We start from the raw sequence: 14,625 nt of genomic DNA, 5'->3' as shown, positions 1-14,625 counted from the left end.
AAAAATAAACTTTCACAATTTATTCTTACAGCAGCAGTGAATATCATTATGCATGAACAATGGCTCAAGATGCACAATCAACACATTGTTATTGATTTACTTTAAATTCATTTACCCTAGAAACAAAAGACTTAGGCAACGAACTTGAAACTGTAAATGACTCAATTAAAAGCGAAACCTTTTCTAAACGCTTCAGAGACACAAAAGTTGACTTGATAACCGAATTAAATTTATTTACGCCTCGCACACACAAAGGTCAATAAAATGATAAAAAAAACACCGCCCATATTGTACACACCTCGTGTGTGCATTATGTCATTAGGGATTGCATAAGCGGCTGGCGTTCATAATTTAATTTTCCAATGCATTGGCCAGAATAACAAGCGTGGCCAAAAAAGCCGTTAGCTGACTCACAGCCGGACGCGAACCCTTTTGAAATAACAATCGAAATTAGGCAATCGTTGAGGTAGTTCGCTCGGTATCCGGCAGGCCATCACCACCGATCTACGTCACCAGTTACCTTGACACCACACAGACGGTGGGCAAAAAAAGATTGGATTTATATATATCACTTACTTGAAAACCACAAGAGAAAGAGAAAAAGGTGGCCCGTAGCGGCAGCAGAAAGCGGCCTGAAATGAAAAGTTGGCCGAAAACTTGTTTTTGGAATACCCGAAAACGGCATATTTTGCATTCGGCGAGCTGCTGCCGAGCAAAAGAGCGAGTCTTCCAATCTTCGTGAGCTCTCTTCGCCGCTTTTCAAGGCATCGGGCGCTCGAGCAGAGCGACAGCTCCAGTGGTAAAGGGGTCAAAACTTTCACGCGATATAAAATCTTGGTTAGCGATACGGCCGGGCCGCATTTTCATTTCAACTTTGTGTGCGACGAGTTGTCTCTCCAGTCGCGTCCTGTTAGCCACCTCCGCGTCCGCAGCGCGTCCCTTCGTTCCGTGATCGCAGTGCTCGGAGTCGAAACTCTATATCGATTGGAATATATTTTGGAAATTTTGAATATATAAAAACAAGCTACAAAATCAAGTGAGCAACTCGAGACTTGCTCTTGTTTCAATTTGTGCAACGAACACAACCGAATCCTCGATTCCAGTGGAACACCGAACATAACAAAGCAATCGTGATCCGCCGCTGTGCCATTGACTCCAGCTGAAAGGGATTAACCGAACCCAATGCCAAGGATTTAAACTGACTAAAGGTAAGAAAGTGTGATGAAATTAAAAAATAACTGGGTTGCCAAATGAGTTAACCCAGTTTAGGGATCAATGAACGGATCTTAGTGTCACAAGATAGTGGTATTAAATAAAAAGCTTGCTGAATTGTTAATTGGGTTCTTGGAGTCATAAATATAGTGCATTGTGAATTTATCACACAAACTAGTACTGAAAACAAAAGACTTAGGAAACGAACTTGCTGGAAATGTGTTCAGTTGAAGTACAAAGCTAAGTAAGCTAATATGTTTAAAATATATACATATTATTTGAAAAATTTGAAGTCACATTTGAACTTTCTGTGTGATTATTAAAAATGCTGGTCTTGCGCTAAAGTTTTTCAAAAAGCCGTTGTTACATTGATGCCATTTTTTCACACCTCAAACAAAATTAATGATCAGTGGGCCACCTAACTGTCTATGGTCTGTCTGCCGACCATATAAACATCTGCCCCATTCACATAACTTGTAAAAAACGTTCCAACACTCAACCCACAGTTCCATTTGCTTACAAAAGCGTTGCAATCACTTCGCCGAAAGAGAGAATACCCGTAAATGTTTGTTATTTTCGTTGAAAATAAATGAGTGCAGAAGAAAGCCAAAAACGCACGGCAACTTTCGTCGTCTTGCATTATGCGGAAATATAACTATTATTAATAATAGTTAAGGCGCCGCTGAGGCGTGAAGCGCATAAAACTGATGTGGAACCCTTGGCTCATTAAGCTTAATTTGGATTTGCATACTCATAGCTCTCAATTGGCCAGAGAAAGAAGCCATCCAGCCACCCACCACCCAACCATCCAACCACCCACTTGAAACGAGATTCGAGTGGTTCGGTGGTGCAGTAGCCGGCGCTCGTTCTGTGTGTCTCATGTTGCTGATTTTTCTGCTGGTGAAATTTCATCGCGTTTCGCGCGAATGAAAGTCTGAAATTATCTTGTGCCGCTTCTCATTCGCAGTCGTGGCTTCTTCCTCTGCTTCTGCTGCAGTTGCAGTCGCTGAGTTTTCCATACACACATGTATTGCAGCTTCTCTGTTGATTAATATTGCGAATTGCTTTGTTCAAAAACTGCTCCACTTTGGGCCGCAGCGCATGAAAACAATTTCGCTGGGTGCGCTCTATCTTGAATAAGAAACACCACGATCGTATCTAGCAGATATACTTTCCGTATCTGTATCTATGTAACAAAGTATCTGAGCATCGCGGGATCTCTTAGCACGCGCGCTCTCGGCCAACTGGGTTGCATTGCTCTTACGCCGTGTGGGCCACCGCTTGTCATTGCTGCCCAAACATAGCGCCTGGCAATACTTTTAATTGATTCCACACAGACAGACGCCGCAGACGCAGACATTCTCATAGTGAAAGAAGCTGCACCACTTGCTGCAATAATTACTGGTTTCTCGCTCTCGACTGCGGTTGAATCTCTGAAAACCCTGGCTCAAGATCGCGGCAACTGGCTCTGGGACTTGGCGACAATTTCAAATTAACGGCAATTGTCTCGCCGCCTTGTGCAATTTTCACGCAGTTTTTCATGGCAGCGTGAAAATGTCAAACAACAACAGGATAGAAAGAAAAAAGAAAAGCGACCAAACTTTCATTGGCACCGCCAGGAGTTGTGAAAACGCGATTTTCATTAACTGCCAAGAGAAAAGAATGAAATAGAATTCGAAAGAAAAATGTAGGAGTTAGTTGTTAAAATAAAGCTAAATTTGCAAAATACATTTGAAATTGAAAAAATAATATTATATATCCAAAATGATTACATTACCAGAGTTACAATTTCTTTATTAAAACCTTCACTTGACTTTCAATCCACTTTTAATGAGACCGCCAAGTCAATTTCTCATATTTCATTTCAAATGTTATTCTCAAGAAATAATTCAATTCACTTCCATCTGTTTTGATTTCTTTCCTTTTCACTTGGTTAACTCTGTTAACCCTCTAAATCTCGACAGCCAGCACAGCGTTTTTCGGCTTGTTGACCACAAAATCTCATTTGGCACCATCCCCTGCACGCCACTGCCCACTTCAAGTTGCACCCAAAGCTCTTCATTAGACGCAATCAAAGTTGATTTGAAATTATCATGGAAATCATGGAAAATCAGTCAAATCAATGCCCGCCCAGAGATCCATTCGTATTTCGTTTTTCCTGCACTTTTTTTTTTTGATTGAGCCGCACATTAACTCAACGAGAGTCACTCCAAAAATCGAGCAGCATAAACGAAACATCTCAAGTAACGTATAACTATGCTGTATAGCACTGCATGTGTGCCTGAGCGGTGCGCTGAAAAGAAATGAAAACCACTTTCTTTGCATGCATGCCACAAAGTACGAGTACGCCAACACCACACCACTACCACCAGCTAGCGGAGCCCCAGAGTCGAGCAATTTGCTTGCACCACTGCGATCTGCCAGTTGCAAGTGGTGCGGCGGTGGTGGCTCAGTGGTGCGGCGGGCAGGCAAGCGGAACAGGCCGCTCCGTGGCGACAGCCGCCGCAGCCCGAAATTGGGTCACTAATTATTTCAGAGCAAAATGCAACCGGCTTGGGCTTCGCCAACTTCGTTGGATCTGTTTCTGCACGTAGAAAAAATATGATGTTATATGCAAATAACTCAAAACAATTTAGGCATAAAAATTGATTGGCTTTTTTGTGAGATCTTGTCAGCATAAAATGTTCTTTAATTTTAAATTACATTTACATTAAATTGCACTTGCATTTTCTCAAAGTGCACGTATTGCTGGCTGCCACTGCAACTTCGGTTTCGAGTTGGCTTCGGCTAACGATGCGTTGCAAGTTGCAACTGGAGGATATGCCTGCAGCTCAGCTCAGCCGCCCCTCTCTACTCTGCCCCTTTCTCCGTTGATCACCTTGTCGCTTTTAACTTGCTTTCTTTCACCCTCCGCCTTCTTTCACCTCCATCGTTCTTCCACCGATCGGCGCTGAACTGGACCGGACAACTTGGGCAGAAAGTGCAAGCCCTTGAGTTTTTACTTTCGTTGGGCCGGCAATGGCAGCAGCGTCAACCGGTTCTGCCCATTCAATGGCATCCGATCGCGATCCGATGTGCCCCCTCCCCCTTTTTGCAATTGGAGTCGTTTTTTGGCGGATTTCGCGTTTACCGTTAAAAGAAATGGAAAGTAAAAATGGCCAGCAACAAAAGGAAGCCAAAATGGGCAGGAGAATATAGGGGGTTTTGTGAATTATGTTAATTGTCTTGTTTCCTTTTATCTGCATCTGCATCTCTGATCCTGGCTAACGGCATTCCACTAATGATCCGCGAGGGGTTACTTGCCACAACTGTTGGGCAGTTAACGGAAACAGTTAACAGGTAACGGGAATTCGTAATTTTTCGGGGTTTTTTGGGAAAAGTTATGGTTCAGTGCGAACTGGGAGAAATTGTTAAAAAAAATAATTAATTGCTTATCATCACGAAGTTGGGCCATTCTATAAGGGTCGTCTTGTATTTTTTAAGCGTGCGGCTTTCAAGTCTTATAATAATTGTAAAAATAAGTAATAGTACTTAAGCTCCTGGAGCGTTTAGCTTGCAAACAGACAAAAGCAGTTAATAATAGCTTGCAAAAAATGCCGTTTACGACGGTATTTTTTCGTTTCCTTTGGCATGATTGCAATTTCCTCTCAATTAGCATATTTAACACCCCTTATATCGTATGCCCACATATCTTTTCCCTGGCCTTCAACCCGCAGCGTGCCAGATCAGTATGCAAATTGCTCGCGAGGCCCATTTCTAAATTCACTTTCCCTATTTTGCGATAAATTGCGTTATCATTTCTGTACGCACATGCGGCAAGGCAATTTCCCAACAGCGACGACCAAGTGAATGGAATGCCGTCGAAGTTGCGGCTGCCACAATTTACTTTCATTTGCCACTCAGACAACACCTGAGGCAAGTCTGCGGGCGCCTTCGCCTTATCTCATTGGTTAATTGTCGCCTTGTCGCCGAAGTGGAGCATAGAAAATTAATTGTTTGCTCTATTTTACATAATGTCCGGGCTGTGGGGCTTATCTTATCGCCAGCTCGGTCTAAGTTGCGAAAAAACTGCGGGTTCCTCCCATATTGGTGCAAGTTCGTTGCCTAAGTCTTTTGTTTTTTGCATGCTTGTTGCACTAGTCTTTTGTATTCAAGGAAGTTTGTTGCCTAAGTCTTTTGCAGTATGACCAGTTCAATCAAATTGCTTGCAAAATATTGGTAAACCTTAAAATTGCTTAAGAAAAACACACACCAAAATTACCAAAATCATCAGAAACAACCAAACGATTACCGAGTTTGTAAGCCTCATTAAAGGTATGACCAAACTGCCCGAACCGATTTAAACATGAAATTAAATTTACGAACCACTAACTGAAACATTTACCGATGCAAATTAAAAAGTTATAGGAAGAAAATTAAATTAGTGTGGAAACATATATGGGCATTTCGTCAGCGAAGACCTCTTTCAACATTCGAGCACGCTTCAGAGCTAATCGCTTTACCGTCGGTTGCCATCTGTTTATCTGTAAGAAAGAAGTTACTTAATAACCATAAAAAACTCAGTTAACTGAGGCACTCACACTCATACACACGCACGCACACACTTGCGCGAGTAAACGAAAGTAAATTGCCCCTTTACAAGAAAAAACCCTCGACGGCTGTTAACATTTTTGCGCTTTTTCAGCCCCACTCCTTCTCCATTGTTGCTGCTCGCTGGCGGTGCGAACAAATTTCACTTTCACAGCATCCGAGGCTCGTGATATCGACATGTGTAGTTAATTACGCATGATCCGCTGGCGGATCGAAGGGGGTTATCTTCGGTTTCTATGCCACTATGGCAAATAATATCGATCGTTTACGGCCACAAAAGCCGCGGCAGCCACAAATGACATTAAATTGAGTGGAAACGCTGGTCTTACCGTTACAATTTCGAAATGCTGCACTGCAAGAAGCGTGTTATGAAATGCTTATCTTTACAGCACTTAAGTGGTAATGTTTATAGTGAAATAAACAAATATGCATGAGCAAAACTGCTGTAAAATTTGAAAGTTAGTGCTATCTTTAAATTTAATGCCCTTTAGAACAGATCACTTAATTCAGGTTTTTATAAATTCGTTTCATATTTTTTATCAACCAATCTTAATGTGCAATATGACACGCTTCTATGTCAATAAATTCCATGAAAGTACTTAATAATCAAAGCAAGTGTACAAAATGTAACAAAAACTACGAGCGAATTTAATTGTTTTCGGTGTATTAAAAGTAGTTCCACAGCATCTGCAATAGTGAAACTTTTACCGAGCAACAACCGCCTTTCGGAATCGATCGACAAACAACGAAACACATTCCAACGCATAAAACTCCATTCCAAGTTCTGTTTTGTTAACCAAAGAAGTGTTTGCGCTGGCGACCGCACCTCTGTCATCTATTAAGCATTTTTTTTTTGGAAGCCCCTTTCATCTGGTATCCACATCTCCAGACATCGGCCATCCCGTGTCAAGAGCAGCAAATTTGTCAGCTACTCAATTAAGCAAATATCCAAGACATTTATGAAGACATGTAGATACGTTATTATATATATAAAAGCCTTACTCCCCGAGGCTGCAAAACGCCAAAGATGAATGAAAACGAAAAAGATGTGAGTTTTAGTTACGACGACGGGGGACTTGTGAAAGCGTTCAATTAAATTAATGGACTGCAAGCAGCCGTTTTGGCAAATGCCAAAACCAAAAAATAAATGCAGCGCGAGTGCTGATAAATAATTACTCGGCCATGGCATTAAATGCAATTTCGTTTTCTTTTAATTGACAACCGATGTCAATGAATGCGAGTCTCTATACAAGGAAATTTTGGAGATGAAAATAGCACAGCGCAGCAATGAGAGTTATTATCGAATTAGACCAGCCCGAGGGGCTGAAATGTGTGAAAAGTGCCTTACAATCAGAGAAATTACAGTGCCAGCCTGGCTTTGTTTGACTTTGAGTCGCAGGAAATGTCGTTGCTAATGCCGGCTATTCAAATCATCGAATCCTGGGGACACACGACCGTCCATTGAGTTGTCCGATTCGTATCGATATCCGGCTCGGGGTACCCGAAATGTAAGCCACGTGAATTACCGAGAATTAGAACGATCCAACCGCGAGTTATGTGAGTGCCCCAGTGGTTCACCTAGTTTGCAATGGACCACTGCCATATGCCATAGCATGCACCATATTGTTTATATAGCGTCACGCATTGTCATTCAATCAATTGGCGGAGTGGAGACATCGCCACCAGTCGGCCAGCTGGTTTTCGTTGCATTTTCACTTGCCAGCATGATTTTCACATGATTTAATGCGCCGATACTGTAGATATATGACAGAGAAATGAAAAATGCTGAAGCCAGGTCGTAAGCTAATTAGCTGAAAACAAAAGTCCCCAGTTGCACCTTTCGCCCGCGATATGTGAGCAAATAACTTTATAGTGTTAATTAAAGCTGGCAACCAAAGAAGAGAAAAATAAATATGCCCTTATATGCGGCATCTGTAAGAAGCGCGGGCTCGAGCAGAGCCAGACAAAAAAACTAAAAGAAGAAGGCGGTGAAAAACTTTCACTTGCCAAACAGCCACAATAAACAATTCCATTTGGCAGTTACACATAACAGCCAACAGCAGCAACAATGAGCTTTAAACAAGCTCCATCAGCTGCTGAAAAAGAAAGATTTGCTGGCTTCTTTGGTGGCGATTGAAGTCGCTTGATAAGGCATTTGCAGGGGTGCCAGCAATTAGCTGGGTACAAAACTAAGAAAACCAACAGAGTTTTGCCGCCTTTTGCTAATTGCCAAAGATTTCTAGTTTTATATGCAAATTTGCTGCCATTTCCTGGGCAAGAAAGTGGCCGAAAAAATCAAATTGAAAATACCTAGTGAAATAAATGGTTAAAGCGCCGTTAAATGGCCAGCACACTTAAACGAACAAGACATTTGCAAGTTCTTTGTAAATTTTACGATGTCTTCTGCCAGTAAAAATATCGCTAATTGTGATCAGCACTGACCTAACCCATTTCTTGAGTACAGTTTCTAAACTATGTTTTTATGGGCACACTGGGTGGCATATATCATTTAAATATTTCAATTTTCTTGCAAGTCGTAAAAGTCACAATTTTGTATAGGCTTTTTTATGAGAAATATCTTATGAGCTATCATATTCTCGATGGGTTTAAAGCAATGGCAATAGTTATATTATATTTTAAAATGAGTGTAGGGTCAATTTTGCAGGAAACTAACTATTCGGTATATTTTATAGTTGAGCTACTGGAAATTAGAAAACCATGATTGCATAATCCGATCAGCTGAAGGGCCATTAGGGCACTTAGTTTTGATGTGCCTGCCCCAAGCACCGACTTGGCCCCTCCTGTTGCCAAAAACAATTGTCAGCCAGTTTAGTGGCATCCGTTACTGTTTCAGTGGGTTAATGGTACACTTGCTCAACGCCAGCAAGCCGGTTTTCAGCGGCTCCTCGACGGACTTTATGGCCACGGCTTGTTAAAAACCCATTTACATGTGTTATTTTTCGGAATAAGACCTGGGCACCCAACACTGGGGCCCGTGTGTGTAAAAGTAAAACCTAAGACTGCAAGTTGGGGCCAAAAACAAAACTAAGAAATGATAAAAACAGAGAGGCAGTAGGGTAAAGTCGCGGGAGAGCAAGTGAAATGCGTTCGCGGCAGAGCAGCCGCTTACTTTTCCATCGCTCCGGCGGCTGTGTGAAAGCTGTCAGTCTTCGGTCTTCCAGTCTCTCCGGTCTTCAGTCTTCAGTCTTCAGTCTTTATCGGCACTCGAACGCAGGCGGACCGTCGGCATCGGGGATTCGGAATCGTTGGAGGCCAAAAACTGCAAAAACACTGAGCTCTGTTAGCCAGGCCAAGACGCTTTTGGGCCACTGTTAAGCCGATGGCCAAGTCATGCTAGAGTGCGACTGTTAAACGTAAGGAAAAACAGCCGATATTAATGGATGGTCGTAAAGTGCAGCCACCGTGTGGAAAAGCAGACGCTGCGTTGGCGTCTTGGACTCGGATTTGGATTCGCATTTGGATTCGGATTGGAAGAAGCCAAATGCTTGCGGAGTACTGTTATAGTGAAAATAGAAAGTGGTTCCTGTTTGGTGCGCGCGAGTTTTCATTTGCTTAACATCAAATGCAGTTTTCTTTCTCAGCGCGTGTACTCGTATCAACTGACACCATAAGCCAGCAAACGGGCAATTGTGGCTATTAATTTGGCCGCTTAATGACGGCCATAAAGTCGACTGCGTATATGTTTATGTTTAGATATATGAATATGCTCGCCCAAAACGGTGTGATTTTGCTTGAGCATTATGTATAAGTGAGATAAGCTGCGTGGTTCGATAACAGTGTTTTCTAACGGCCTTACAGCCCGTGCCAGCGCCTTTACAACTGGCCTCGAAAAATATTCGTATGCAAATCGGTCGCATTGTTTACCCTTGTTCCCCTTTCTTTTCTTGCAGACGCCACACCAAAAATCAAACAGCAGCATCAGCAGCAGCGAAGAAGAAAGCCGCAGAGCGAGGCCGACTAGCGAAATCCAAAAATCCACATTTTTGGTTTCCAGGGCGTCAAATTGGAATTTCAATTTCAAGCCAAACACCACTCACACACACAACCAGATCAAAATGGGACACCTGACGCGACGCAGCAGCCTAATGGCCATAGTCCTGTGCCTGGTACTCAACACACAGGTGAGTTGGTTGCTTGGCGGTGGGTGGGCATACCTTATAGATGATGTAGTATAGCGCCATAAGTTCCACACGAAAGTGCTGGGCAGGAAGCGCTGGTTTCCATCCAGCAGGCGGCGTACAGTTAGAAGATCTCTGCGGTGTGGCCCACTTTGGAGCAGCTCATTTCGTATGCAGACCCAACCTGTAGCGGATCTCTTCACTTTCGACTCAAAGATAGACTACCGTTCGATCAATAGCGATTCGAATGCAAATCACTGACGGATTGAGCTGGCTGCGATCTTAAGTTGGGAGTTGGAAGTTGGGAAGTCAGAAGACTATGCATATAGCGGATTGCTGGCAGTTCAATATCAATATCGATATCGAGAGAGTTGGCTGGTGGAGGAATGGCGGACAATGTAGCAACTAAACGGCACTTTGCTAATCATTACAATTAGAGTTGGAAAATTAGCTGAGAGAGAGAAAAGCAAAGAGATTACTAAGTGTAGAAGCGGGGAAGTACATATATTACAACTAGAATTTATTTTACAGTGAGTTAACATTGTCTTAGAAGTGAGTTTCAATCTTACAGATATTCAATGTATCAGGTGGATATAGTTAAATAAATGAATATGACAGCAACATGATTGCTTACATAGCTAAATTTGAAAAATCTTAAATACCTCTCATATGCATCACCGCGATGGACTGTCAATCCATATGAGATGAGCCATAAATTTGGCGGATTTCTTTGGCGCTGCCGCACGCTTTCGATTGATAAGCATGGCCAAGACATAGTCGCCCCCTTCCCCCCTCGAAAAAGTGGCAGCCATCAGTGGGCTATTTAAAGCGCATCAATCACTGGTGGCCGATGGAAAACAGAAACACACTCACTGCAATCGGCGCAGTTTAGCCGCTGCAATCACGTCAAGGAAAACTCAAACGCAAGCTGGCCAAAGAAACTGTTGGCCAAGCGAGTGTCGTCCAAGCATCCAGGTATCCATCCAACTAACCAACTGCGTGTCTGGGTGCTGAGGCGGCGAAGAAATTGCAGTTATGCTCTGATTTGTACCAGTTTTGACTTTCTTGTTTATGGCGCATTAATTCACAGAGATTGCTTTATTATTTATTTATTGTCAGTTTTCTTTCTACAAAGCGTCGAGCGTTGGAAAAAAGAGAGAAGAAAAATGACCAATGCCATCGAGGCGATCGAATGGATCGATCGATGTGTTTATATTGATATCTCCATCGCCAAGTGCGTGGAATGTCCAAAAAAGAAAATGGTCGAGACGTTGTGTTTTTGTTTTTCTATTTTTTTTTTTCCATTAGGTACGTTGCTTCTTTTGTTGGCCAGCTCGTTTTCCTTTGGTCATTTCACTTTCAAAATCATCTCACGACATCTCAGCGCATGGTCACCAGCCACCGAAAGTAAAAAAGCACAAATATAATAATAAATAAACAAATACAGCAGCGGACCACAGAAAAATCCACACCGTCATCGTGCTGGATTTAACTTTCGGTTTTCGTGGTGGTGCCCCCGCCGGACTTTGAGATACATCCGCTTCCCGTGCGCAGCCACAAGCCCATAAAATTATGAGCCAGATGCGAAGCCGCAGCCAAATCGAAAGACAGAAAGAAAGTGACAAGGCCCTGCGGGGGAAACGGGGCGTGGCTCTTTCTCCGTTGTCTTACGCAATGGGTTAAACTCCATTTGGAGCTTTTAGTTTTGTGTTTCTTGGGTTTGCTAAGCGTGCCGCTCTGTCAACCATTTTATTTTGAAATACTCCAGCTGTCGTGTAATTTTCAACGCTTCGCATCGCTTCTTGCCAAATGTCGTCGAGAGTGATTTCGGTGTCTGGCTGAGATTGCGATTGCATAACCCAAATCCAATTATATCACGGAAAAGATAAGCCGAAACGAGAGCTTTCCGCAATCCTGTGATCTGAGCCATAACCTAGGCTCTAATCGAAACGTTTTTAGGGGGCGGAGTGTTTTGACATCGTTTTGAAAAAGAATATGAAAACTTTTGAGTTGGCACATGTCTGAAATGTGCAACACTGCGTATAAGTGATGTCTTCAGAGCATGTTGCTCATACGCACTGTTGCAGTATCTTTCGTTTGATGAGAGCTTAATAATTACAAAATTAACTGTATTGGTTCCCTTTTCTAATGCATTTCCCCTTCTTTTCTTTCCACAGCACCTGTCGGTGCATGGCGATGCCTCGCACATTGAGTCCGCCGCCCTGCCCCTCGAACACAGGGCCGGCTACGGTCCACCGGCGCCCATTTACGGAGCGCCCCAGGGACCACTGAGCACCGGAGCCACCAACGATGTGTCCGAGGAGGCATGGCCCCTCGCCAGCACCAACGACAGTCCGCAGATCAAGCACTTGCAGGTGCAGTGCGAGAAGACCCACATGCGGGTGAACATCGAGTTCGACCGACCCTTCTACGGCATGATCTTCTCCAAGGGATTCTACAGTGATCCCCACTGCGTGCACCTGAAGCCCGGCACCGGCCACCTGAGCGCCACCTTCGAGATCTTCCTGAACAGCTGCGGCATGACCAGCTCGGCCAACCACAATGCCGCCGGCTATGGAGCGCCCACGCCATCGGGCAGCTATGTGGAGAACACGATCATCATCCAGTACGATCCCTACGTGCAGGAGGTGTGGGATCAGGCCAGGAAGCTGCGCTGCACCTGGTACGATTTCTACGAGAAGGCCGTCACCTTCAGGCCCTTCCAGGTGGACATGCTGCATGCGGTGACTGCTAACTTCCTGGGCGACAACCTGCAGTGCTGGATGCAAATCCAGGTGGGCAAGGGACCCTGGGCCTCCGAGGTTTCGGGCATTGTCAAGATCGGACAGACGATGACCATGGTGCTGGCCATCAAGGATGACGAAAACAAATTCGATATGCTGGTGCGCAACTGTGTGGCCCACGACGGCAAGCGGGCTCCCATCCAGCTGGTGGATCAGAATGGCTGCGTTGTCAGGCCCAAGATCATGAGCAAGTTCCAGAAGATCAAGAACTTCGGACCCTCGGCATCGGTGGTTAGCTTCGCCTACTTCCAGGCCTTCAAGTTCCCCGACTCGATGAATGTGCACTTCCAGTGCGTCATCCAGGTGTGCCGCTACAACTGCCCCGAGCCCAAGTGCGGTCCCGGTTTGCCGGGTGGCGAGTACGGTTTGCCCCAGATTGGCGCCAATGGTCTGTCCGAGGAGTACGGTCCCCCAGAGGCATACGAGAGGAACGATTTCGCCCTGGGCGGTCCCGGAGTTCTGCCACCAGCTGCCTATCCTGATCCACGTCACCCTGCCTCCGATGCCACTGGAGCGTACTCTGAGAACCAACCGGATGTGGTGCCCTCGCCCCAGGCTCAGACCTCGGCGGCAGTGCCCACTGCTGACTCGGGAACCGTTTCCGGACCTGCCAGCTCCCAGTCGCCACAGCCTCAGCCCACTGGCAGCAACGAACTGGGTCTGCCGCCACCACCACTGCCAGGACAGAGCGGTCAGTACAGCACGGTAAAGCGCAAGGATGACCTGAGTGCCGGTGGTAACCTGGTTTCCCTGGGAGGACGACCACGCTCCGTGGAGGGACTGGACGATTTACGCGGCGTGCGAAGGCGCAGGGACACCATGGACATTGTGGTGAAGCCACAGAGGATCTACAAGCGGAACGCGCAGGAGATGACCGATGTGAACACCAGCCGAATCATCCAGGTGGTGGCGCCCGGAGACGTTAACTTTGCGCTGAACAGCAATGCCAGCAACGAGACGGTGGTCATCCAGTCGGCCAGGTCCGCGGATGCGGAGACCATCTGCATGTCGGTGCCCAGCTTTGTGGGCGGATTGGTGATGCTGCTGCTCGTCCTGGCCGTCGCCTCTCTAGTCGCCGCCTTCCTCTTCGTCCGCGTGCGTCACTTCGACCGCAAGGGAGCGGGCATGGCCTATGTGAACTAAGGATCTGGAATCGGGCCAGAGGACCGGACCATCATCACCATCATCAGCGACCGATCGGCGTGAACAGAAAACCAAATCAGTTTTATGTGCACTTCAGAAACACTCATTCCAAACCCATTCCCCATAGGCACCCCATCCCATAACTATTTATTCTTCGGTTATTTATTGAGATCCCACAATCCGCCACTTTGAAATGGTTTCCTACTTTACCACTACGCTCTATCCTTCATATGTTTCCCTAGTTTTAGGCAAAGCGAAATTGAATTGTCAGACTTGTTAAGTTTCAGTTATACCTACGCGGGATTTGAGGCCATCTGAATGGACAGATTCGCCTCGAATGTTACAATATGCAAGTTAATAATATCGCGAAAATAAACACAAACGAAGTAATGAAGCGGCAAACATGGAAAAGCAGAAAATCGTTTACAATAAGTTAATATAGCAAATGTATATATTAAATTATTTATTTATTACTTTATTTGATAGCTGCGAAATAATAAAAAGTTTACTTTTATTAAGCAACAAGTCTTTTAATGGGTTTTAATAGTACTCTGATTATCGAGCTTGGGAACCACTGATAAGGAAACTCAAACAAAGCTAATGGAAACTTTATCAGTGTGATGAAATGTTTGTGTGGGGGCTTTGATAACAGCCTTTTGTGTTGGCCGTGACTGGAAGTTTTGGTATAAACAAAACAAGTTTGGCAAAACGAATGAATAGTCTATAAAGATTAATAT

At 44.6% G+C, this 14,625-nt stretch overlaps 1 protein-coding gene across 2 annotated transcripts; it reads left to right on the top strand.

Annotated features, from left to right (window-relative positions):
- The first annotated feature begins 891 nt into the window (after positions 1-891).
- LOC6610766 lies at positions 892-14,379 on the top strand. Of its 2 annotated transcripts, none has more exons than XM_002035296.2 (3): positions 892-1,208; positions 9,714-9,944; positions 12,119-14,379. In XM_002035296.2, the coding sequence occupies exons 2-3, from the start codon at positions 9,879-9,881 to the stop codon at positions 13,886-13,888; spliced, it is 1,836 nt and encodes a 611-aa protein (XP_002035332.1). In that variant the 5' UTR covers positions 892-1,208; positions 9,714-9,878; the 3' UTR covers positions 13,889-14,379. The 2 variants fall into 2 exon arrangements, with proteins under 2 accessions (XP_002035332.1, XP_032576062.1); XM_032720171.1 differs by lacking the exon at positions 892-1,208 and adding an exon at positions 9,043-9,176.
- The last annotated feature ends 246 nt before the right edge of the window (positions 14,380-14,625 follow it).

The sequence above is a fragment of the Drosophila sechellia genome, chromosome 3L (genome assembly GCF_004382195.2).
Source record: "Drosophila sechellia strain sech25 chromosome 3L, ASM438219v1, whole genome shotgun sequence".
Taxonomy (NCBI): Eukaryota; Metazoa; Arthropoda; class Insecta; order Diptera; family Drosophilidae; genus Drosophila; species Drosophila sechellia.
The sequence above is the reverse complement of the archived record's forward strand: the minus strand, read 5'-3'. Positions and strand labels throughout refer to the sequence as shown.

Bases quoted from the DNA above. Each gene is read 5' to 3' on its own strand.
- LOC6610766 (XM_002035296.2), top strand. From the start codon at position 9,879: ATGGGACACCTGACGCGACGCAGCAGCCTAATGGCCATAGTCCTGTGC. The intron at 9,945-12,118 runs GTGAGTTGGTTG...TTCTTTCCACAG, and splicing joins GCCTGGTACTCAACACACAG to CACCTGTCGGTGCATGGCGA.